The sequence below is a fragment of the Scophthalmus maximus genome, chromosome 19 (genome assembly GCF_022379125.1).
Source record: "Scophthalmus maximus strain ysfricsl-2021 chromosome 19, ASM2237912v1, whole genome shotgun sequence".
In the NCBI taxonomy this organism is placed as follows: domain Eukaryota; kingdom Metazoa; phylum Chordata; class Actinopteri; order Pleuronectiformes; family Scophthalmidae; genus Scophthalmus; species Scophthalmus maximus.
This window is the reverse complement of record NC_061533.1, coordinates 15,680,001-15,705,041: the sequence shown is the minus strand read 5'-3', so window position 1 is coordinate 15,705,041 and position 25,041 is coordinate 15,680,001. Positions and strand designations below refer to the sequence as shown.

General features: G+C 43.2%; 1 protein-coding gene across 3 annotated transcripts in view; it reads left to right on the top strand.

Moving 5' to 3' along the window:
* Window positions 1-25,041, top strand: part of fam172a (family with sequence similarity 172 member A) — a 142,562-nt gene that overhangs the window by 32,371 nt on the left and 85,150 nt on the right. For all 3 annotated transcript variants that reach the window (XM_035640206.2, XM_035640204.2, XM_035640207.2), the window contains exon 7: window positions 24,970-25,041. This exon is cut by the window's right edge and continues 147 nt beyond it. In XM_035640206.2, coding sequence (XP_035496099.1) covers window positions 24,970-25,041 — 72 coding nt within the window. The remainder of the gene's footprint in view (window positions 1-24,969) is intronic.

The following is a 25,041-nucleotide window of genomic DNA, read 5'->3' as shown; positions in this document are numbered from 1 at the left end:
GTTGCTGCATCTGTGTTTGTCTGTGACAACAACGTCAAGGGCATGCCCCGCCGCACGCAGTACAGAAGAAAAAAATAAAAAATACAGGTTGCCATATCCATCTCAGCCCTGATACCACAGATGCACCACACATACATTACACATGGGTACACGGTAAACACACATATACACAAAGCAGCGTGTCTTCCCAGCTCCCCTTCCAGGGGACGTAGAAAAAACAGGAACATGTTGGATATCGCCGTCTTCGTTGTTGTTCATTGCCTAAAAGTAGAGTCTGTCAAGACTGTACGCAGCGACTCAAGTGGTAGCAGAATTTCCAAAATGTCAATCTCGCAAGCAATCACAAATGATGTCAGAAGTTTTGTCAATGACAACTGAATGGTCCCCGTGCCTCTTTTAGCATTGTCAACTGTCAAGGTCTTGAAAGTCAGGGGGGGTGGGGGTAAAGTTTTTGCTCCATAAAGTTTTATTGTAATGAAGTGCCTGATGGAAACATATGACCACAAGGATGTGATCAGTGATGGTCATCAATGACTAAATGAGTTCTCTCACCCCTCAGGCCGGAAACGGGATCTCAGGGGGTTTTGGGGAGCAAAGTGCCTGTTAACTTCTGGCTCTCCGGTCCAGCTATAGCTTGCTGGTTAGCTTCAGGCCTGTGTTAAAAACCTGGGCCTGCTAAATTAACTTTGGCAGCGTGTACAGCCTGTGGCACCACACACACACACACACACACATGCACACACACATGCACACACAATAGTAAGTGCACTCACAGCCGTTTGAAGTCAGGCATTGACCCACGCACGCACGCACGCACACACACACACATGCACACGCACACACACACTCTTTCACATTCACTCTCCCATTACCCAATCTTAATTGGCTACCTTCCCTCTTTCTCTACACCTCTCTCTCCGTCTCTCTCTTGGACAGGCCTACAGGCCTGTCGGTACACTGGCACACAGCTGCAGATTTTGGGCATGTGAGCAGGTTTGGGGGCATGGAAGAAAACTGGAGAGAGAAGCAGTACAGATGGCAGATGGGCGCTCGGATGAGGTTTAGGGAACCGATCAGGAAATGAGAGAAGTTAAATTCATATTTAGCTCTAGATATCTTAAAAGATATCAGTGCAACTTCTTTTTTCACCTACACATATTCGGGCCACTTGTTAAAGCCACAGTCAGAAAGGAGATGGTTCTCTCCTCTTGCACTAGTTGAGGAGTTGTCACGTGCTGTCAGTCAGCTTGTTCTCCATGTGCCTGTCACTGCTCCGGAAAGGATCTCTGGATCGCAGCCAATTGGTGAACCGTGTGTGTGTGTGTGTGTGTGTGTGTGTGTGTGTGTGTGTGTGTGTGTGTGTGTGTGTGTGTGTGTGTGTGTGTGTGTGTGTGTGTGTGTGTGTGTGTGTGTGTGTGTGTGTGTGTGTGTGTGTGTGTGTGTGTGTGTGTGTGTGTGTGTGTTGCCCTCAGAGTACTTTGTTGATTCTGCTCTGCAGTGTCAGTGACACATTGAGTGAATTTGGTGGGAGTCCCCAGGTTCCCCTCATGCTGTGTTTACTCCATCTGTTTACTCCCCAAAAACACTCTCAAATCTATTACCCATCTCTCTGTCCTCTTCCCTCTATCTTTCACTCTCTATCGCTCTTATTTACTGCTGACTTCTCTTGACTTGTTGTTTCAAATCAGTACCTGTGTGGTAGTCGGTGTGGTGTGTCTCTCCCCCAGCAGGTGGGAGTTTCTCTCAACCATCCAGCCAGCCATCTTTTTCTGCTTGAACAGCCAGAGCACACTCTTTTCCTGGATGGATATGTTTACTCCTGTATTCTTGATTAGTAGACTGGTTGAAAGAGAGAGTGTGTGTAGAAAAAACAAATTGCAGGGCACAGAGGATTGCATCCAACTGCTATAAAGCCCAGATCAATGGAGTGCTGGTTGTCCTGGAAGATTCACTCATCTCCACACAGGACCTCTGGAGCTGAGCCAGAGTGACCACCGGGTTCATGGTCGCCCCTGTCACCGAGGCCCTAATTGATCAGTTTGGCAGGGCTCTTCGCTCTAGGAAGAGTCCTGGTTGTTCCAAACTTCTTCCATATAAGAATTACAGTGGCCACTGTGCCCTCGGGAACCTTCAATGCAGCAAAAAGCTTTCCCCAGATCTGTGCCTCAACACAATCCACACAATGAGTTTTTTGTAATTTTTTTGTATTTGTATTTTAGTATAGCACCAGGCTGCTACATTACAAAATATGGGAGAAAAGAAGTGAAGGGGTCTAATACTTTTTTAGGATACATCCAGGTCTGCAAAGGTTTTCTTTGAGATACCGTCCGACAAACTGCATAAGAATTCACATTAAATAAAATATGGGTCAGGATTGTGAAATAATCATTGATTTTTCTTTTTCACACAGCATCGCCTCTGAAACAACTTCATTAAGCTGTGTGCTCATTATGCAACCCATGGTATGATTTTATAATGCCAGGTCTGAGTCTGTGTGTGATGGTGTGAATTGATAGTTTACACACCCAATGCCAAGGGCACGACCAAGGGCTCATGAATGAGAGATGAAAAGAAGTAGAAGTGGAGCAGGGGAAGAAGACAGCAAGAGTAATTTTTTTTCTTATACTTGCGACTGGCTAATTAGCCTGCTACACAGCTGCAGGGATGGGGTTCAATAATTTGCCACCGAGCTACAACGATGATAAACCTGGATTACAGGTACCCGCCTTGTTCGCAAAACCTCAAAATCAAATCGGTCCAAAGAGCAGACCAGGTGGATGTACATGAAATGTGTTGTCCCGAGATTCTTACTCAATAAATCTGGCATGTTCAGCAGTGTTGACACTTTTAAGATAAAAGAACGTTGTTAAGGGGAACAGAATTATAACGTCTGTCATTTAAAATGGGATGATATAAAATCTAGATGCGTCAGCTATGCTTGTAAATGATTAAAAACTATGGGGATATCAACCATTTTGTGACAAACTGAAGCATCCTAAATTAGCTCTCATTTTCATATTCAATATTTTAAGAATAACTGAAGCTTCTGTCTGTCAGTCGTCATGGCCACTTAGTTATACATTTTGTCAGTATATTTACTTTATATTTACATGTGAAGCATTAAGAAAACACAAATTTCAGTTTAGCAAAAACAAAAAGACACCAACTGGCACTATTCATGTGTATACAATTGGGGCTTAGTATTTTTGATTCATCGGTTCGATTGATCGTTCTTCCTTCTTCAGATAAAAAAAATAAATAATCTGATGATAAATGTATAGTACACCTCTGTGAATGCATAAAGCAAACAAAAATATATAAAAAAAACTGTTTACATTTATTTTTTTATATCATTACGTAGATTTGCTTTTTGTGTTGGTGTCTTCCCTGAACTCCTCTGGTTGTGTTTCAGCTGTAGCAGCGCTAGCTTCAAGCTGGTGGCAGGGCAGAGCATAGCAGAGTAGACTCGGAGGGTCGAATCGGGCTAATGAAGTTGTCAGAGGCGTGTTGCATGAGGCTGATGGGAGGGCCTGCCAGGCGGCCAATAGCGAGACTGCGTCTGTGATCAGCCGAGCATGATGGGAGACCACCCTGCGCAGCAAGCGCTGAGGCCCGGCACAGCCCACAGATCAAAGAGCTGACCCTCTAAAACGCCAGCAACTAGAGAGATGCTGCAGCTTTAACACTCGAACAGACGCCGAAAGTTGTGTGCACACGCTCCTGTACAAAGTAGCACCTGAATGGACGCAAACACTTAAAGACAACACATCCAGGCGTGAACTGCTGCACATATTTATACCTGCAACAAAAAATTTACAGTTGCACACTTAAAATGGCCCTCAATTATAGCATGCACAGAAGGGATGTAGCTATGGATTATTTGAAAAATAAGTAAAAAGAAAAGTAATATGCTTCAGTTTTGTATAGCTATCTTAAGCCTTTCATTCATCTCTTCATCCCCTTTTGCGCCATATATCAGATGATGATTCCCTCTTTCAGGTCCATGCCCCTCTCCTCTCATCCTCCATCTCTTTTCTCTGTTGCCCTTCTTTAGTTAAGATATCTCATTAATTACCACTTCTCTTGCCTGCCTCCTATTAGCCTCCAGTGTTAACTTGCTGCTTGTTCGCCTGCTCCGCTCCCTCTCAGTCCTTCCTGCCTTCCTCTCCTCTGCTCTCTGCTCTGCTCTCTGCTCTGCCCAGGGTTCTTGTTTGAAATTCAAGAGTGGTGCAGTGAGACTGCAATAACCTACATACAGATCTCTCTCTCTCTCTCTCTCTCTCTCTCTCATTCTCTCCCTCTCTCTCATTTATTCCATCTTCATCTTATTCCATCTTTTTCTTTTTAATCACTAACAGCCCCCCCCCTCCCAGTCTAGTGTGTTTTTTATTTGATATTATTAAAGCTGTTTTTTATGTACACACTATATAAAAAAAAAACTTTTGTGCACTTTTTAAAAAAAAAAAAATAGAATGATGAACTACTGAATGCTTGGTTCTTTTATTTTCTCACTGCTATGGGAACAAAAGAGGGGGGTTATTTGTGTCAAATAGTTCTCTGTTCACCATTGGTTCATTTAAAGTGCTTAAAAATTCTACCTCCAGCTTTGCCTTATTTCTCATTCCAAGTGTGTGACGCTGGAGGCGCAACTCCTGTATGCCCTGCTGACTTCTCAGTGAACTCCTCTACTGCAGATTAAAATAAAGACAAGGAGAGGAGGAGGCCAGATGAGAAAAAAAAACTAAATGTGCACAAAACAGGGTGGGGATGTGAATGTTTTGTGGGTGGGTGGGGATAGTGTATGAATGCACAAATCAAATGTGCTAATGTCTGTGTGTGTGTGTGTGTGTGTGTGTGTGTGTGTGTGTGTGTGTGTGTGTGTGTGTGTGTGTGTGTGTGTGTGTGTGTGTGTGTGTGTGTGTGTGTGTGTGTGTGTGTGTGTGTGTGTGTGTGTGTGTGTGTGTGTGTGTGTGTGTGTGTGTGTGTGTGTGTGTAATTGGCGTGTAGCATGTGTGAAGTTCCTTGTGCTTTTACTTGTGTATGGAAGTGGCATGTGTTGGCAGTGGGAGGCAGTGCAGGAAAAGCAAGCTGGCTTGCCGATGGGAAACCTGAGTCAGAGTCATTCGGGGGGGGGGGGTCCTGTCCTGTCCTCTTTATGTTTTGTGTGAAAGGCGCTCATGATCAGTTTTTTTCTGTACTCATTTGCTGGTTGTTATAAATATTGAAAAACTGACAGATAGCTGCTAAAATGTATTGTAATTTGAAGTCTGCTTACTTTATCTGACTGTGTGCATGCATGTGTGGTTGCATGTGCACTATCCTGATTAACCCTGAAAGTCAAAGCCCTTTAGTATAACTTTGGCCAAGAGTTGCCTTTGCATGGTTTGGTTTATTTGTCTGATTAATGTCCAGCAAGGAAATAATACATGAATAATTTCTATATAATATGTATTATACATACTTACCTTTGCTACCTTTGATCCCTAAAGTTAGTCAAATCAGATGGTTAAAGGTTCAACTCTACTGACAGTGTACTTTTTTGTAGCCGGGGCAGCACTGAAAAAAAGAAAAGAAAAGACAGAGTGATAGTTGAGAGATTACTTGGCATGGATCTACACATCGGGTCAGAACATGGGTTTAAATTCTGCGTCGCTAACTCTCTCAGGGAGTTTTGTGTGTGTGTAAAAGAAAAAAGAGAGACAGGGAGGGAGGGTGAAGGGCAGATGTTATATCGATGGCACGCCACGCTTCTCTTCTCTGTCCTGAATAATCATGATCCTGAGCTGATGGGTAGCGGCTTCAAAAAGATGAGAGTATGCATGAACTGCGGATGAACTGGAACCTGCATATGAACCAAGGCTGGTGGTAGCCCAGCCCAACCCAGCAGCCATCCATGTACCCTAGCTGGGGAATTCCTAAACCTTATTGATGCTGATATCGACGAGAGGGGGAGTTGGGGGAAATTTAGAGCTTCTTAATAATATCCAGCGGTGTGAGAAGTATTCAGATTCTTTAATGAAGTAAAAGTACCAATTCAGCAGTGTTACAAGTAAACCTAAATTAAACTACATAAGCACTAGTATCAAAATATAATCAAAGTTTGCTCATAAAGTAAAACTACGTGTTTGGTTCCTCTGGCTGAGGTGTGTTCAGTGTGTAAGCAGCACGTTGCTGTTTTATGTACACCTTGAAATTTGAGGGAAAAGAAAGAGGGAGGATCAAAATTCTGATTTTACAATTCTGTTTTTTTCTAATATTTCATTTTGTTGAGATATTGGATAATTTTAACATGTATTGAAATTAAGGCATGTGAGAAATTTAGAGGGGGGGAAATCACTATTTGGTGAAGAGGACTACACACTGCTTTTTGTCAGACCTCAGAAGCAAAAAAACTGTTGGAAACCACTGGTTTAATCTTTAACAACGCTTTATTTCAAAGCTTCTTATAGTATCCATTGTGTGAAATCTTCATCTTAAAAGGCAACAGTAAATAAGGTGTGAAATAAATATAGTATAGACAGTAGTAGATGTTTCCCTCTGAACGTAGTGTATCATAAAGTATCATGAAAGGGAAATAATGTTAACAATGACAGTGAAGTAAAAGTACCTCAAAATTATACTCAAGTACAATACTTGATTTAATGCACTTTATATAATTATACATTCCAGCTCCATGCAAATTGTGCACACAAAATATTTGTTATGCTTTTCTGTGTATTCAGCAGTTGTGTGTGTGAGTGTGCGTGCATGTGTGTGCGCGCGTGCGTGTGACGGAGAGAGAGAGATTCGGTCAGGCTGGGTTGGCAGGTGAGCAGACGTTTGCTCCAGGCTGCTCTGCTATACCTTTGGATACAACAGGCTTTGTGGAACAGACATGGTTCCCCCCCCCCCTCTATATATCTCTATCCTTCACTCTAGAACTGTCACTGTCAACATACAATCTTCTTTAGGGCTTTTATAATTTCTTTACCTCAGATCTGGTCTTTCTTATAGTTGTGTTATTCTGGGTAACATCAAACTCGAGCGACAGACCCTATAGGACAAATGTGAAAAGCAGGACTTGTTCTTCCAGATCACACAGATAGGTGGCAGTATACTGTCAGGCTAGATCAACACTTTCTTCATCTCCCCTTTGCACCCCCCTCCCTCTGAATGGTTGTGTTGTCTTTGCTTTCTATCTATCTATCTATCTATCTATCTATCTATCTATCTATTCATATTATTCAGAAATTTTAAAAAATCACATTGTTATATCAAGTCATCGATTGAACTGAATTTCAACCTTTATGGTCATCTTCAGCTCCCACTATCACACTGTTTTCATCATTCATCTTCTGTTACATCCCTCCTCTCAATCTCCCTTCAGGCTATGTCTCCATTTCTATGGACATGTCGCTCACCTCCCCCCCGGAGGTGCTACCTGCTTAAATGCTATAATGCAGTGGTGTTAGCACTCGTTAGCATAGACGTGGCTGTTCATTACTCTGTGTCCGATATAGGGCCTATAAGAGGACGGACGGATAAGAAATTGTAGCGCTGCATACCAGCTGTGACTCAGTACCATCAACCTGGAAATGATGTGAGCAGATAAATGGGCACTCTCACACACACACACACACACACACACACACACACACACACACACACACACACACACACACACACACACACACACACACACACACACACACAAAGTTTGCCCAGATCAAGGCCGTGGCTCTGAGGTACTAGAGGGAGATCAGACACAGAGCGCCTATGGAAATAGACAGCTTTGTCATAGAAACACCCACCACTCTTCCCCAGAGACGCACTACTGTGGTGTTATCCTCGACTCGCAGACTTTCTCCTTGATTTTTTTTCCATCCTCTTGTTCTGTAACCTGTTACTGACACACACACACAAACACACACACACAACACTGCTCTCCCTCCTTTCCCAACTACCCTTTATTTTCCTGTTTATTTTTGCTGAGCAACAAAAGTGGAACTTTCCTGTGCTCTACATATTTTGCCATCACTTACTTTAAGTGGGAATAAACTTTGTAATTTACAGATGAACATTTTATTGACGGCGTGATATTTTACAAAAGCGCCGTCTACAGAAGCTGACTGGGCTGGAATGTTGATGGTCATGGATTTAATTTTCATCAAGAACATTAAAGGCTTCTGATGTAAATTATAACTTGTTGACTATACTGTTTCTGATTTTACTTGTTCTGGTCCTACCTATTCCTTTTCTTCGTAACCATCCATATCTCCTCTTCTTCAAAACGAATGGCGAGCGAGGGAAAGAGTGCTGTGTCACTGACCAGCATGTCATTTTACATCGTTTTTTTCCACAGGATTGAATGTGTTTCTTTTTGTATGCTTTTTGATATGCCACCAAAGCACTTATATTTTACCCTTGGTTATCATGTTACTCTATTTTTTTTGCATTATAGAAATTAATGGGTTTCTTCCCCCACTAATATTACATAATGAAGTAAAAAATTTAAATCTATTGAACTATCTATCAAATCACCAACAAAATGAAAGAATTAATTATTTTTTTCTTGTTTATTTGTTCCCACACGGTATTTGCTTCAACTCTCTCCTCTCCCATTTTCTAAATGCAGTGGATTTCAAAGTTGTTTTGATTCCCAGTCCACCCTGTCTTTATTTCTTTATTATTTTTTTCTTGAGGCCTGGGAGCATTTGTGTGAACTGTCTAAGCCTCAGTGTGTGGCAGATGAAAATAACACAAAGTAAAACCGATTCGGTCTCGACTATTACTGGACACCTGGAGACTCTCCTCTCGGTCTCCCAGTCTCTTTCGCTCTTGCGTCCTTTCTCCCGCTGTAATGTTAGGAAACCCACCGTAGGCCTGCATCATAAGGAGATTATGAGTAATTGTAAGTGTGTATGTTTTTTTGAAGGGGGGGTGGTGCACTGGTGAATGGAGTGTCCCTCCCCCAGTCAAGTGCCTTTGCCTCGCCCGCCGACCCACTGAGCTGGGGTTTGATTGTGGCTGTGGCAGCTCTGTCAGAGATCAGAACTGACACTCCCCCTGTTTGCTTCGCCTCCCTCTCAGGAGTACCTACTGTATGTGGGTGAGTGGACAGGTCCTGTGCTTGCACACATGCTGGTAATTGTAAGCACATATGCATAAACACACACAGCAGTTTCCCACATTCCACTGTGGCACCAAGCAGAGAAGAGAACCTTGCAGGATACATATCTGAATTCAGTGCGGAAAGAGGCGGTGTTGCATCTTGTTTATTCATTATTTGTATTTATCCTTTCACGTAAAAAAAAAAAAATCTATGTTTTGAACAATAGTTAGGTGTTGAGCCAGCCGCGTGTCCTATTCCTCCACCATCCCTTGCCTTCTCTTTTTACATCCCATTCCCACCTCACACCTGCGATAGCCGAGGGTCCGCCGTGCCTGTGTCGACCACATGTTTGGAGGGTCAGCCAGGGTAGCTTGGTGAGAGCCATCCCGCTGTGAGCCAGGGCTGGGGCAGGCCAGGGTTCAGTCTGATCAGCACAGAGACCAGGAGTGTGGGCAGACAGAGATGAAGGTGGAGAGGGGGTTGGAAGGGGGCGGGGGGTGGGGCGCTGCAGAGCTTGTATCCTGCAGATTAGAGTGATGCACCATCCATACACAGGATGGGCTTTTCAACATACCCCACCACCCTGGCCATGACTCCCCTGAACTGAATTGTTACGTTTCTGTGTGTGTGTGCGTGTGCGTGTGTCAGAAATGGCAACGTAAACTTTTCACCCCGCTTTTTCATGTGATCTGACTAAAACAGCATTCCACGGAAAATGCACGTGCCTTTCACCTGTGTAAATGTGTGTGTGTATGTACGGCGTGTGTGCGCGTGCAGCTTTTGTGTGTTTCTGAGCCATTGGCAAAAAGAGCGGTGGACTGTGGTTTACCTCTAGTTCAGACAATTATCTTTTCACCAGTCAATTCAAGGTCAGTTTTAAGTGCTGTTTCAGGCATGTCAATATGTACGATGTTTTCTTGTTGTTTCTCTTACGCTACCACTTTCCGTTTACTCCTACTGTTTTGTATCGGCTGATAACATGTATATCTTTCTGGTGACGAGTAGTAGGTGTTGCATCTCAGTTGTTGTATGCCAACTCCTGCAGTCACATGAGCTGTTGTGTGCGTGCTTATGTGCGTGCATGTGTGTGTGTGTGTGTGGGTGTTCTTTGAGTTTGTTTCTCTGCCTGATAGGTTCGGTGAGTGAATGAGGCCTGATATTTGGAGCTTATTTAATAGGCAGTGCGCGTGCATGTGTCGGTGCTTGTGTGCGCTCAGTCTTTAGCAGTGTGCCACGTCTCAAGCCCCTTATTCTCGGATAATTGCGCTGCAAGTCCTCAGCCTCCCCTTTAGCCTGAAAACCAAGCTCATTGCGGCCCCCAAAGAGCCCCCCCACAAGGTAGAGAAAAAAATCCCAAGTTGTCCTTGTGCATAAAAGTAGATTCTACTCTCCAACACCTTTTCAAATTAATATTTGTGATGGGCGCCATTCTGCCAGCCCCAGTTTCTGTTCCCTGCCTTTGTTCCTGCGTTTGATGTAATGGAGGCAAGGACAAAGAGGAGAGCAGGCAGAGTGTGTGAAAATGGTAGTTAAGTGGGCTTAAGGGCTCCTTCAGTACCTTCTGAAAGGCCTGGACCCTGAATAGGACCCTCGCACCGCTAAGCTGTAGTGCAGTAAACAAGACAGGTCCAGCACAAAGGTGCGTCTCAAATGAGCACAGACACCCTCCTCCTCTTTTGCCTCACCCCATCTCACCCCAACCTCCCAACCGAATCTGACATCTGGCCAATCCCAAGATCTGTCTGAGTCCTCTCTCATTCCCCTCCCCTTTTTTTTTTTTTTTGAAGGAGAGCAATTTTTTTACGCTCCTTCATATCTTTTCTCGTGTTCTTTAATGTTTCTTTGCACTCTCTCCTGGTGTGTGTGTGTGTGTGTGCGTGTGTTTTGTTGTGCTCAATGTGCTGGTCCCGGCTGGACAGCTTGCTCCCCCTAGCCAGCCTTGTCCCCAGTGCTTGGGCGGTTCAGCTCTTTTGTTTAGTTAATTGCAATGAGTATAATGTACTAGTCTCTCTGAGGTCCCCGAAAGACAATTAGACAATCCCAAGAATTTAATGAGACACCACCAGCCCCAATCCCCCATATTCTGCTTTGAGAAACACCCTGCTCTCCATTGGCACCGACTGTGATGTCGTGAGGAGGGGGTTGCGATGCAGGTCACCTGTCTGTGTCTGTTTGTGTGTTTACTAGATTGTCGGTCTGCCCGTCATAGAAATTACCAGAGAGAAAAGACCCAGAGAGATAAAAACATTTTTTTGAAAAAATCCCTAAAGCGAAACATTCTATTCTGTACTCTACCTATATTTTAACTCTACATGTATATGGCAAATTTCCAGGCCTGTTACGCCATGGGATTCTCATCTGAAAAATTGCTCTTCCTGGACAGAACAGACTTCCCGGGAATGTCTGTGTAATTATTAAGAGCGATTATCCTGTTCACCCAGTGAAGGGACAGAGCACTTGACAGTGTCATCCCCGAAAGGAAGAGGGATTGCTGGGGGGCCTGGGTGATGGACGAAACCCTGGGTGGCCCTTTAAGGACTTCTCCTCTCTTCTTACTCTCATTCTCTCTTTCTGTCTCTTTTCCGTCTCTATTATTTCGTGATGTTTCCTTTCTCTCCTTCCTTTACTCTTTTTCTGTCGTACATGCCACCGTCCACTCTTTTAAGACCTCTCTCTAGATCGCGCCAAGATAAAGCCATCCTTAAAAACAGAGGAAATATCCATAAGTGATCCATTATATCTCTCTTCACCTAACATGGAGATTAATTAATAATATCACTTTGGCCTTGTGAAGTGCCAGTAATTCACATCCTTAAAACCTAAACTTGTACCACATCATGAAGGAAAGGTTTTTTTCCCCCCTTATATTTCTTTTGTTTTCTGTCTCTCATTCTGTCATTCCAATGCTTTTTTTCCTCCTTGGCTAATCATGGTGATACAACAAAAGACGGGGCTCCATTATTGCATGTGTGCGTCCCAGAAGAAAGGAAATGAGAACGGGACAGAGGGTGGCCGTGGCCTGACACCGCACTATTAATCTTCCAGTAAAGCCTTGTCAGGCAGAAACGGACACAAATGGATCACTCCCATTAACTGGGGGAGTGTAGGTAAGGGCTTTAACAAGCGTTTACCAGAGTCCATTTTCTCACTAATGAAGAGGGGGAATATGCGACCTCCCAGCCAAACCTGCCAGACCACACTTAAAGGTCTGGATGGAGGAAAAAAGGGAGGGAGGAAGACGATTTGAAGGAGGAGAGAAGATGAGAATATGTGAGCATGGATAAAAAGCTCTGCTCTCAGTGCTGACATGTTGTAAAAGGCACGTGAGAGGCTAAGTTTTGGGCAACATCACTGTGGACCCTCCATCCCCAAGGCCTCTGCCATGGGACAGCCGCAGTCTTGTCTCAAAACCCCCACACCCTGGGGAAAAAAAATGTATAAATCCTTTTGCCTCTCTTAAAATCCTGTACGCTGTCAGCAAAACCCCTTCCTCTCTAACTTCACCAGGTGCTTGCTAAGATGTGAGCATACATGTGGCTGCGCAGTTGGTCCACGCGCATAGTTGTTCCAATTGTTGAAATAGATATTCACACAAAGGAAGCTAGAGTTGTCACATTCTTTGACACCCCAAACTTTTAGAAGAGAGACGAGAGGGATGCTGTGGTAGGTGTCATCTCATCAGGGGTTTTGCATTCATGCGCTATGTTTTAAACATGTGTCTGTCATCCTCCCGAGCTGTGGCCACAGTTCTGTCCACACAGCCATGAAACCAGCTGGTACTGTGGCACGGCTCTCTGGGATGTAACAGCATCGCAACTGCTCTCCCAGAGGGTGTTTATGCGTGCATGTGTGCGTGTATGCGTGCGTGCGTGATACAGATACGTTTAAGACTTAAACGTTGAAATTCTAAGGCATGGTGTCCCTTGTTACTTGATGCAAGCTACGTGGGTGAATAATGTTTTTTGAAAAGCCACATGATAATAAGAGATGTGCTGGAAACTTATCAAGGATCAAGCTGTGGTGCCACAATGTAATTCATCAAACCCCCCCCCCCCCCACAGATGTGAAAGTGTTTTTCAAGTCGGCGAACACACAAACAGATTTTTACAGAAGTTCGGTTGTTCTAAACATGTCACTGTGGCTCTCTCAAAAATGATGCATGTTGTGTACAGCACAACATGCCACCCCCCACCCCTCAGCCATGTTTGAAACCCTCTCGATGGGTTTGTTGGGCATCCAATTGTTGATAAGGCAGCGATATCACTAGATGGATTCATTTGGCTGGTGTTTTCCTCTATGTTAACGGTGAAGACAGTTTCTCGACCATGGCCAGATCAGGGGAACTGTCATTATTAAGGAGATAGCGGCACTCGCTGACCTGGGTGATACCAGAGAGTGAGCAAGAGAGGGGCGACCAAGACTGTTTGTGTGTTATCACTGGCTCCGTCTTCCACCGGCTCCCTGGGGAAACTATGAGACGAGAGGAAGACTTCACCTTCCTCCTCCCAAACAACCCCCACCCTGTCTTTCCTAGCACTCCTGCTCCTCAGCAGCCCTCCCCGCCCCCTACCCCCCCCCACGCCCCAAACATTTTTAATTATATCTTCTCCCAAGTAGTGCGGCTCAGTAACCAAGGAGCTGACATTGATGCATGTGCTGATAAATCCGCAAACACTGGAAACAAGATTAACAAAGATTTTGAGGAAAGGGTGACAGCTAATTTTGCGCAATGGTCGGCGCCTCATTCAAGAGTGATGTTTTTGATAGAGCGAGCCACGCCTGAGAATTCATGCTCTATGCAGGGGAGGGGACGTGAACACAGCACACGGAGTTCCGCGGCATTTGCACTTTTTAAATTGTTCCTTTTTTCATCTTCTCCTTTATCCGTCATTCTAGTCGTCTTGTCACAGTCCTTTCTTCCGGCCCGCTGAGCATCCTGCTCCTGTGTTTATTTTTCATCTCGTTGATTTTACACCCAGCTTCACATAACCTATTCACATTCAGCACAATGAGAGGAATTCATTTTATTTGATCGTCAACAAATTTTGCCTTGTGCAAAATACTTAATATTACTGAATAAACCAGGGAGACACAAGTAAACTTAAACCTATCAATAGCGCATTATGATGGGGTAACTTTTTTAATTTTCTGTTTCCAGTTTCCCGAACATGACAACTTAACCAGTATTTGCCACAGATATCACTTGAGAATAGAAAGTACATTTATTCAGCTTCTTTGTCTGTGTGAATTTATTTGGCAGTGTGTGTTTTATAGGTGTGTATAAGTGCCAATCTAATCTGTGTGATCTAATCAGCAGCGTGTATAGTGGAGTCAGTGACATCGCCACTCTAGGCCCGAGGTCCTTACTCTGAACTGGCTCTCCCACCGATACACAGTCCTCTGACAGAGATATCAGTCTGCCTCATCATACACACACACACACACACACACACATACTCGGAAAGAGAATAAGATAACAATCATACTTCCACAGCTGATTCCCTATTTTCTCATCGAAGAAACCACACCATCCTACTTCCTTCTTTTCTCTTTGTCCTCTCTGAAGCCAATTTCAGGTTTATACAGTAGAAACATCTCGTAGATTTCTTTTGTTCTTTTTTTCATGCCTCTCTTTTTTTCTCTTCCCCCCCTTTTTTTTTACACCTCTTTATGTGACGTCTCCCCTCTCAGAATCACCTCCCCTGTCTTCATCTGTTGGCAGCTGACAGCTTCTTTCACTTTTCTTTGTCAATTTCTCCTTCTATGTCTCTCTAGCTCTCTTTTTCATCCACCCTCCCTCCCCCCTCCCCCCATCTGCTTTCGCTTTTGTTTGCCTGGCCCCTCTCCCATCCCAACTTGATAATGAGGAATGCGGTGTGACCCTGACCTCCATCGGCCCAGCAACCACCTCCGACCCCTCCAGGTGACCTCCGGTCCCTGTTTTGACAGCTTGATTAATTACCCAGTGTTATGATTTATGAGAAAAGTAGTATGTAAAAATAATAGACAACAGGTGGTCTTAAAAAAAAAAAGAGTAGTCGATTTGAAAGAGCTTCTAGTGAGGATTGTGGTGGCGGCGAGGTTGAGGGGGTGGGCCTGTGTGTGCGAAAGAGAGCTGAAGAGAGAGAGGATGTGTTTTACAGCCGCTCTCCATGGTTAATTGCTTTCAACCGTTTTTGAAGGCTACATCGGGTTAATAGGAAAATGTCTATTGCTCCATGCATGGTTTCCTTAGTTGCCACAGCATGGATTTCTCCATGTGTACTTGGCCGTATGGCGAGAGGATGAAGGGGATTCCAACATACATGCGTAGCTCCATGTGTGTGCTGTGAAGCATAACCCCAGCCATGTGGTAATGACACTATGGAAAATGTGCGGGAACACACAGACATACATGCGCACCGACAGATACACAATATTCTCCGCCACCTCTTTTCTCTGTTACATCCTGTGAAAGTAAGCAGAGTAAATGGCAGGGCAGAGCAGGCATAGTGTTTACCCTTCACACTTCAAACACAGCTCGTGATTGGCTGTGGCGACCTCCCATGACTCATAGACCCTTGGTGCAGCTCCACTTAGAGAGAGGTCAGTCTCTGACTGTTGGAGTGTTTGTCTCTCTGTGTGTCTGTGTGTGTGTGTGTGTGTGTGTGTGTGTGTGTGTGTGTGTGTGTGTGTGTGTGTGTGTGTGTGTGTGTGTGTGTGTGTGTGTGTGTGTGTGTGTGTGTGTGTGTGTGTGTGTGTGTGTGCACGCTAATACTATGGCCTTCAGATTTATTACCAGTTTCACGAGTATAGCCTGTTACACTCTCCCAGTGTACAATACACTCCAGATAGAAATGAATATTTTACACATACTGTATAAGATAGCAAATTTCATTTCATGAAAGGTCACACTTAACATGAAATATCACACACACACACACACACACACACAAACACACACACACACACCTCACATAGCAACAGTCAGCAACATAGGCAGGACCACCAGTTTTTCTGTGGCTCTCCCTTTGAGGTCACAATAACAGGGCAGGGGTGAAGGGATTCCGCTTTGACCTTTGGCCCATGGAGGTCATAGTGGTCCTGTGATGTTCAGTAAGATTAATACGCTGGACGCAACAGCACAGTCTCATTATTCACCAACACAATGACGATTACTGGTAGATGACACCCAGAACATCCCACCTACATTTCAACATATCTGAGCGGTTATTTGGTATAAAATTGGCAAACATGTATTGTTAAATGGCACATGCTGCATTTCTGCACATGCAACTGTTGATATGAAAATATAATCTATTAAGTTGTAATGATATATATATATATATATATATATATATATATATATATATATATATATATATATATATATATATATATATATATCTTTCTTTTTTTTACCAGATAGTTGTACTGAATTTGTTGTTCCTAGTAGTTGACCATGACACACACATGTGCATGTGTATTATCTTGACAAAGTAATCGGTATGTGCGTTGGTCAGTGCATACGTGTTCATGCTTCCACAATGTTTAGATGTGTCCTAGCAATGACCCCGGTGGGCTCAGACTGTACATATGGCCATGCATCTCTCACCCACCGGTGTGTGTTCATGTGTGTTAACGCACTAACTACCTGTCCAGATGGTGAAGTGGAAACATTCATCGACAGCGCTCTTTAAAAAATTCACATGCTGGTGAATTTTCTCGTCTTCTTTCAAACTGAAAGGCTTTTCGGCGTCATTTAGTGTCACTGTTATCATCGTGATTATCAGGGATGGATAATTCCGCTGCCGGCGCAGGTCAGATGTCTATTTTTGTCTGGCCCTGTTCAAAGTAAGACTCTAAAAACCAGCCAAATACTTGTTTATAACCATCATCATTATATTCATCATCTTCATTTAGCATCATGTTCCTTCCTTTCGAGGCCCATTCAACTCGGGCTTTGTCTTCCCTCCCTCCGTCCTTCTTTCCTTCCATGGAGTTATTGGTGGCCTTCAGGACAGGGTTGCCCCTGGGAAGCCTCCACACCTCCTGACTTCCCTCTTTTCGTAGCTGCTCTGAATCCCCCTCTCTGCTCTCCTCTCCCCCTGATTTATACATTAAATAGTTAGGCAGGAGGGCAGGGAGGCACCTATCATTCCATGATCTATATCTCTCTGTTCCCTCATTAAAAATACATGTGTATGCTTAGGGGAGACAATATAGAATACATAAATCAAAATGCTAACGGCATCAGAATAAGCCTCCTGTATTTATTTCCCCATAGCTTTTCCTCTGTGGGCTGAGGACTGTTCCTGCTCACTGTATCTGTGTGTGTTGCAAGCCCTTGTTAGTGTATTTTAATATTACACAACATTTCAAATATTGTTAAATTATTATGCAACATATTTAAAAAAAAATGTGCCAAAGAAACACAGTTGGATGAGACTTGACTCATATTCCATTTTCAGATTTTCAAAGTTTGTCTAATTGTTGAAAGATTTCAGTGTAAAAAATATAACAATCAAATGCTGAGAAACAATTAGATACATTGAAGACCGCTAAGTGGCCCTTGGAGCCGACCACACATCTGGTCAGTCAGCTTTAAAAATCTAAAGTGTCATTGAGTTTACATTCACAGACGGGTCTTTGCAAGTGACACACGAGTCTGTAAAGGGGGGGGGGGGGTGGGAATTGATAAATGACTTGTGTAACATTTACTTGCACAATCGATAGCTGTGACAATTTCCACCTGGACGGTGATTAATGCAACATCCACCCCCAATCTAGCAGCCCCCAGCCCCACACCTCCCTCTGTGTGTGTCGTGCTGCGAGCAGATGAAGCAGGCCTCCCGACTCCCGTGTGTTCCAGTGTCATGTGTGTGTTTATGTGGCCGTGTCTGGCCAGGCAGTCGGATGCTTGATCAACCGCTGAGCGTAAATAGCAGCTGAACACATTCGCAGATTCACAGACATTGAGTGCGGTAAATAAATTGCCACATAAACTGACTTTGGCATTGCACTGAGTGGGTTACTCAACAGTGTTTGTGTGAACGTCTTAATGTCTATCCTTTGACTAAGGTGCTGAAAATAGACAGGTCGGCTGGAGCGAGACAGGAGGAGAGAAATAGAAAGTGAAACGGAGAGACGGAAATGTAAATGCGAGCATGAAAAGAAGCGGAGGCATCGGGGATCAGAAGCTGTGCTATTCTCTCCACTTCCTCCACCCCACTGCTCCACTTTGAACTAATTTATAAATATTCAGCTGCACATATAAACAATATCCAAATGAGCCCAGACATCCATGCCAAGGTTAAAAACTCTGTTGCCTATTACAGACGCAACTATTTGACTAGGCTCCAAAGGTTAGCCTCTCATTCTGACCTAAACTATTTGTGCTCATTAAGATCAAGAAAAAGATAATCATTACCACAGCCTTATTTACTTTGACCAAATTAGTGTGCGACTACATTAGTGGAAGCGAACACAGAATACAGTCTTTGAACTTGAAGCAAAAAGTTGAATTTAAAGAAAGTTAATTAAATGTGCACTCTTGCAGTGGGTGATTTGTTCAAAATTAACTCGGAGGGCAGGTGGGGAGATGAAGCTCCAGCTTGTCTTACTTTTCCTGTGTCAACATTTGTGTTGGCTTTTCAATTATTGGCTTCAGCATAGAGGGATTTAAACAGAGTTTTAAAATAACGCAAGTTGAGCACATGTATGTTGTGTATGTATTGTGATTCATGCCATTCAGTTTCGGTACAATGTATTTACCTGTATTGTTATTCACCAACTTGACATTTTCTAAAGTAATATAAGCTACGTAATATTTATTTCTTCCAAGTGCTCATAGTTATCGAGAGGATGATTGATCTTGTGCTGACATGGTGGTGACAGTCCCGTCTCATCCCCTCTCGAATCACCCCCAACATCCACACATGTCTTTTCATAGCCTCTGTGGTACAGTAAGTTCCCTCCACTCTTCTGCTCTCAAAGAATCATAGCTGTTTGCTAGGTGGGTGTGTGCGTGGGGGTCTCAGACTGGTGCTGTGTTAAGATGAGAAAGGGGGCACCGTGACTTAATCTGACAGTACTGTGCGATCTGTGTGGTATGTCTTCAGGGAGAAAGAGAGTGGGGAAAAGGGAGAGAGGAGAGTGGGGGAACGGATGGATAAAGGGGCCCTGCATGGAGCAAAAAAAGCTCACGTAGAGTCTGAGACAGACAAGGTCACACAGAGCAGGGTGGCCCTGACAGAGAGGGAGAGCGGGAGTGTTCCTGTTATTACAGTATTTACCTTCCCGTTCGCTCCTTCATATCTCTTTATTGGGGCAACAGTTTTTTCTGTCTTCCTGTAAACAGTTTTTTTCTCTTTTTTTTAACTGCCACTTAGCAACGCGGATCTGAACGAATTGTGACGCTAAAGCTTATTTTCAAACTTTTTTTGTCTTGGTTAGCCATTGTGCCTTGTTCAGATCTCAAACCCAACTGTGGCCTGCAGACTTCCCTCCCCTCCTCCTCCTTCTCTTATTGGGTTTGCTATGCTGGGTGACCCTCTCCTCCATGTCAGTCAAGCCTGGGTAGCAAATCAGCTGCGTAAAGCTGAAACACGGAAGTGGAGCTAGGGGCTGTTGAGAAAAGACACCGCTGTTCGCCAGGATTGTAACAGCCCCCAGACAAAAAACTAATAAAGTACGCTGCCCGAGATCCAATTTCAGTGGCCACGTAAAGATTGCATGCTGATTCTTGTGATGCAAGACGCATGTGCGCGGACACCGAAATGCATTAAAATACGAGTGTAACGTGAAGGAGGGCGTTTAAAATGCTACTATTCAGCAAACGGCCACACATACAACCTCAAATTCATGCAACCACATCCACTTTCCTCACTGCATGCACCCGTGACCGCTATCAGCCATGCTTTGTACCTGTCAAGTGCTGTCCTTTTCCCTGTGCCCAAAGCCCTGCTCACTACATGAGAGCTCTCACATCAAAGCTTCGCTGAGCTCCACGCGCACAGATGAAACACCCTCTCGCTCTGGCTGCCTCTCTACCTGCTCCCGCACATTAGACACATTTCATTTCATTACAACGCCACTGGAAAAATAGAGGCGCTGCTGTCTTAAAGGGACATCTTATTTACTCTCCCTCGCACTTGGTGTGGTCACTCACACGTAGACACACACACACACACACACACACACACACACACACACTGTCCAATTTCTTTTTAAATTAGGCCACTGGAAGAGAAAATAATGATCTATTACCATCAAAGTTCTATTGGACAAATGGAATCTAATTTGAGGGCGCGTCCGTGTCATCAAAGAATATTGACATTGTTGAGACAGCACGGTATGGTCGGGTTTTATAATAACGTCAATGCATAATATCTTGATATTTAAATTACATATTAAAGCATATATGTTTTACTTTTTTATTAATATTTTTTCCCCAACACCATTTAGATAATGAGGCGTGTTTGGGCTTCACAAACCTGCAAGTGGGGATGACAGAGGACGGGTTTCATCACGATGATGAGACAAGCCCTGGTCGCCGTAGCAGCGGCAGCCTTTGTTGTGCTATCTGGTGTAGGACAGGCCGACAAAGGAGTGCTAAGGAGCGTCCAGAGCAGGGTTATGGGGGTCGGGGTGCCCCCCCCTTATGGGGGTCGGGGCGACCCTCTTGACCGCTGGCCCCAGGGCAGGGACTCAGTGTGGTGGTGGCACAGGGGCACCCACAGGGCATGGGAAGAGACTTAGCCTGCATACTGCAGCAGCGAGACAAGACCGACCCAACACTAGAGGACCGTGTGTGTCTGCTTTATTTGAGACACAGTGTGTGTGTATAGGACAAAGGCAAAGTGACCCAGTGTTAGCAATGTGTGAGAGAGAGATTTAGCGGTATAAAAAGCAGGGTGACCCAAGGTTTTCTACTTGCATTTGTGAAAGATTCACACTTTGACAGCACATCACAACACAAAGATCAGATTTAGCAGGTGTGTGTGTGTGTGTGTGTGTGTGTGTGTGTGTGTGTGTGTGTGTGTGTGTGTGTGTGTGTGTGTGTGTGTGTGTGTGTGTGTGTGTGTGTGTGTGTGTGTGTGTGTGTGTGTGTGTGTGTGTGTGTGTGTGTGTGTTGGTGGGTGGGTGGGTGGGAGAGACTTAACAGTTAGCTAGTATCACAAAGACCAAATAACTGAACTTGTGGGTGTATGGCAGAGCGCTTTAGCTGTCACAGATGAGCTCTGTGGGAGAAGTTAGTTCTTGGGTTCCGGGGAAAAACGTTGACATTCTGCAGTTTGATTTGAAAATTATGTTTTTTTTGTCCTTTAAAACGTTTGTTATTGTGTTTATGTAGATGGATTTTTTTATCCAATTAGACAATCACACGTTTTTAATACTTCACATTTTTTTGCCCTTAAGAAAAAATAAAATCACATAAATAAAAGAAAATTATTGCAATTAAAGTATTTAAACACACATATATATATATATATATATATATATATATATATATATATATATGTGTGTGTGTGTGTGTGTGTATATATATATATATATATATATATATATATATATATATATATATTTCAAGAACAAATTTCCCCACTTGCTTTGTTGTCCCCAGTCCACCAGCATCAGACTCATTGATATATTTTTTGTTGATGGAGTGAAGAATAAGAGGAGGAAGTGACTGGTGTTGTCCCGACACCAACGCAGACCTCTCAGTGTTCAAGTAAATGATCGCTTCCGACATCGAGGTGAAGGAACCAGCTCTGTTCCTCTAGTCTAGACTAAATACACCAATGTCCTTCTGGGTGACTGGACAGCTGAAGGGTTAGCTCTCTTAGCTCGGTGAGGTGAGTTAGCCTCTCCAAAATAAAGACCACAGGCTATAGGCCACTCAAGGTTAGCACAAGGACACTGAAGGCCAGGGACTGGGCCCTTGAGGTTAGCATTAGTATGTTTAAGGCCAGAAGGGTTTATTGACCTGCGATGGTTGGGGTAAGAGCACTGAGGACTGAACATGGTTGTAGGCCACTAAGGTTTAGTATCAGAACACATAGAACAGTGTTTCTGAACAAGTAACTTTTGGCCTTATGGATCCGGATTAGGGGAAAAGGAGAAATGCACACAAACACCACTGTGATGGTGTTGAAGTGCAAGAGGCTTTTCATGTTTTCTTTTCTCTCTTTCTTTCTTTCCTTCCTCTTAATTTAGAAAATGTGTTTACGGAGTAGTGGACCTCTCATTCGGTAGTTGTTTTTTTTGTTTTGTTTTTCAAATGTATAAATTTTAATTGAATAATTAAGTGATTCCAAATATGATCTCTTTTATAATGTTGATGCCATAGGCTGAACTGGTTTTGTTAGTTATTTTATCAGGCTGCCACCAGTGGGCAGTGGCACAAAGCTGGTGTGGATTTGGTTCACTACATCTCTCTGTCACTCCTTCCTTTAAAAAAAAGAAAGAAATCTGTCTGTCTTATCATTTTACAATCCATCTATAACCTCTTCTCTTCATTTTCCCACTCTTTCTCCCCTCTCCCTTCTGATCTCTCCTGCTATCGCCCGCTTCTATTTCTTTTTCACCCGGCGATCCATCTGTCTGAATGTGCGCTTGTGCGTCTGAACATTTGTATTTGCATATGTCTCTGTGATGACTAAAGGCTGAACAAAATCTCCCCAAAGGTTCCTCATCTGGTATCTCTCCAACTTTACTTTTAGACACAAGCTAATGAAAATTCAGGTTTTAAAAAAATATATAATTTACCTAGAAATTAATATAAATACTATTACATGGACATTCAAGTCATTAATAACTTGTTAAATTACACTTAGCTTTGCTGTAAATTGTTGAATTTTTTGTGGTATATGAAAGTTGACGTAATAGTCAATTTATTCTTAAAACCCATACCTAAAATACAATAATAAGTGCTGTGTTCACATACAATTTTCCTCTCTATTAAAATTGTGTTCTTAAGTTACAAATTTTTATTTTAATAAATAACTTAGCAAATATGTCCAGTGAGGGCAGTGTAGCCTTATCTGAATTTGAAAGGTAGTGAAAATCAGACTAATTTTATAATTTGAACAAGTGTGAAAGTGTCATTTTGCTGTTGTCAACACAAGGCAGGTGCTAAGGGAAGGGGTGTATGGCAGGTTTGATGTCGACAAGCGCAGGAGGGACACACACATGCTGCATCAACGGAAGACGAGCACATTGTGTTAACACTTATTAAGGAAGAGGAGACACGCTGTCCTCTCAAGGCAGCGTGATGGCAATTTGCAGCGGAGGCTGAGCTATACTACCTCTCTTAACTCCTTCTCACGTCTCCTAAAGGTCTTTTTTGTCAGCACTGATTTCTTTCCTCTTTGTTAGTGTCTTTTGCGTGGCGTGGCGTGTGTGTGTGTGTGTGTGTGTGTGTGTGTGTGTGTGTGTGTGTGTGTGTGTGTGTGTGTGTGTGTGTGTGTGTGTGTGTGTGTGTGTGTGTGTGTGTGTGTGTGTGTGTGTGTGTGTGTGTGTGTGTGTGTGTGTGTGTGTGTGTGTGTGTGTGTGTGTTTGCACAGGCATATACCCATGTGTTTTTGTGGTTGTGTGGGAAAAGCACAAGTGAAACAGGAATCCATCCATTTCCTGCTTAAGTTTCGGAGTGCTTGGGACAATAAACGCAGTTAATTAAAACGGCTTCAAAGTTGAAGAAGTCACTAAAGGCAACAGAAAAACGTCCCTTTCTCACAATACGTTTCCCTTCTGCCATTCTTTTTATAACCAATTGGGTTTCTCTTTCAGCATTTCACAGATTATTATTAATATTAATTCAACATTTATTTTCATGTGAAAACTTTCTCAGAGTCTTTAGTGCAATTTGTAGAAGTTTCAAATTGCATACACACTAACACATGCACATACACACGGATACATTTGCAGCTGCGGCTTACTCTTTTTGTTGAGTGATGGTGGGATCGATCGGGTTTGATATAAGGTGACAATTGGCCTTTGGAGTCTCTAAATGCTACTCACCGACTGAAACCACCGCTGCTGAATTCCAATCCCCGGTTACTTCTCAGGCTTGTCCCTGCAGTGACACTCTCTCCTCTGTCTCTTTCTCTGCCATTTCTTTCAGGATGGATTTGCATCTTTTCCCCTGTGATCTCACACTCTGTGTCTTTTAAGTGCTGTTATGGTATTATTTGCTCATGAATATCTGTCTCTTTCTCAAGCAATGTAAGCCACTGTCAGACCTAGACTGAGCATATTTTCGAGACTCAATGTAGCCGGTATTATCATGCCGTGTTATATCAACTTTCACATGTAGGTTTGAAAAAGTTATTGGCTTTTTTACTAAGTAAATAAAATAAAATTACAGCAATTAACAAAAAACACCAAAGCAAAAACACCCAACATATTCTGTCAAACAGTTACATTTAAGCTTTGCTTTCAAAGGAAAAAACAAAACTTTCCGTAATTAAAAAAATGTCCCTTTGTGATCTCCCTCTCCTTCACTCTCCCTCTTTCTCACACACACACACACACGGACACACACACACACACACACACACACACACCTCTGCCATGTTCTCTAGCTTAACCTGAAGATAGATTTATTTTATTGATATGTTGTCTATATGGAGTCCTCAGACATTTAGTAGCTTTCCTTTGCTGCCTTTTTTCCTTGATCTGTTTTTATGTTTTATTTTCATATAGTTTTATATGTATATGTGTGTGTGTATATATATATATATATATATATATACACACACACACACACGTATATATGAATGTATATATGTAAATGTATCAAACATCATAGATGCTTAACACTAATTGAAATCAGTATCAGATGTAGATGATGGTTCGGCTTTCATACACAAACTTATACAAATACACTTCTGTTTTAGGATGGCTATGGTGTGATGGTGCTCAACCCCAACGAGAACTACCTGGAGATGGAGAAGCCTGGCAAGTCCACC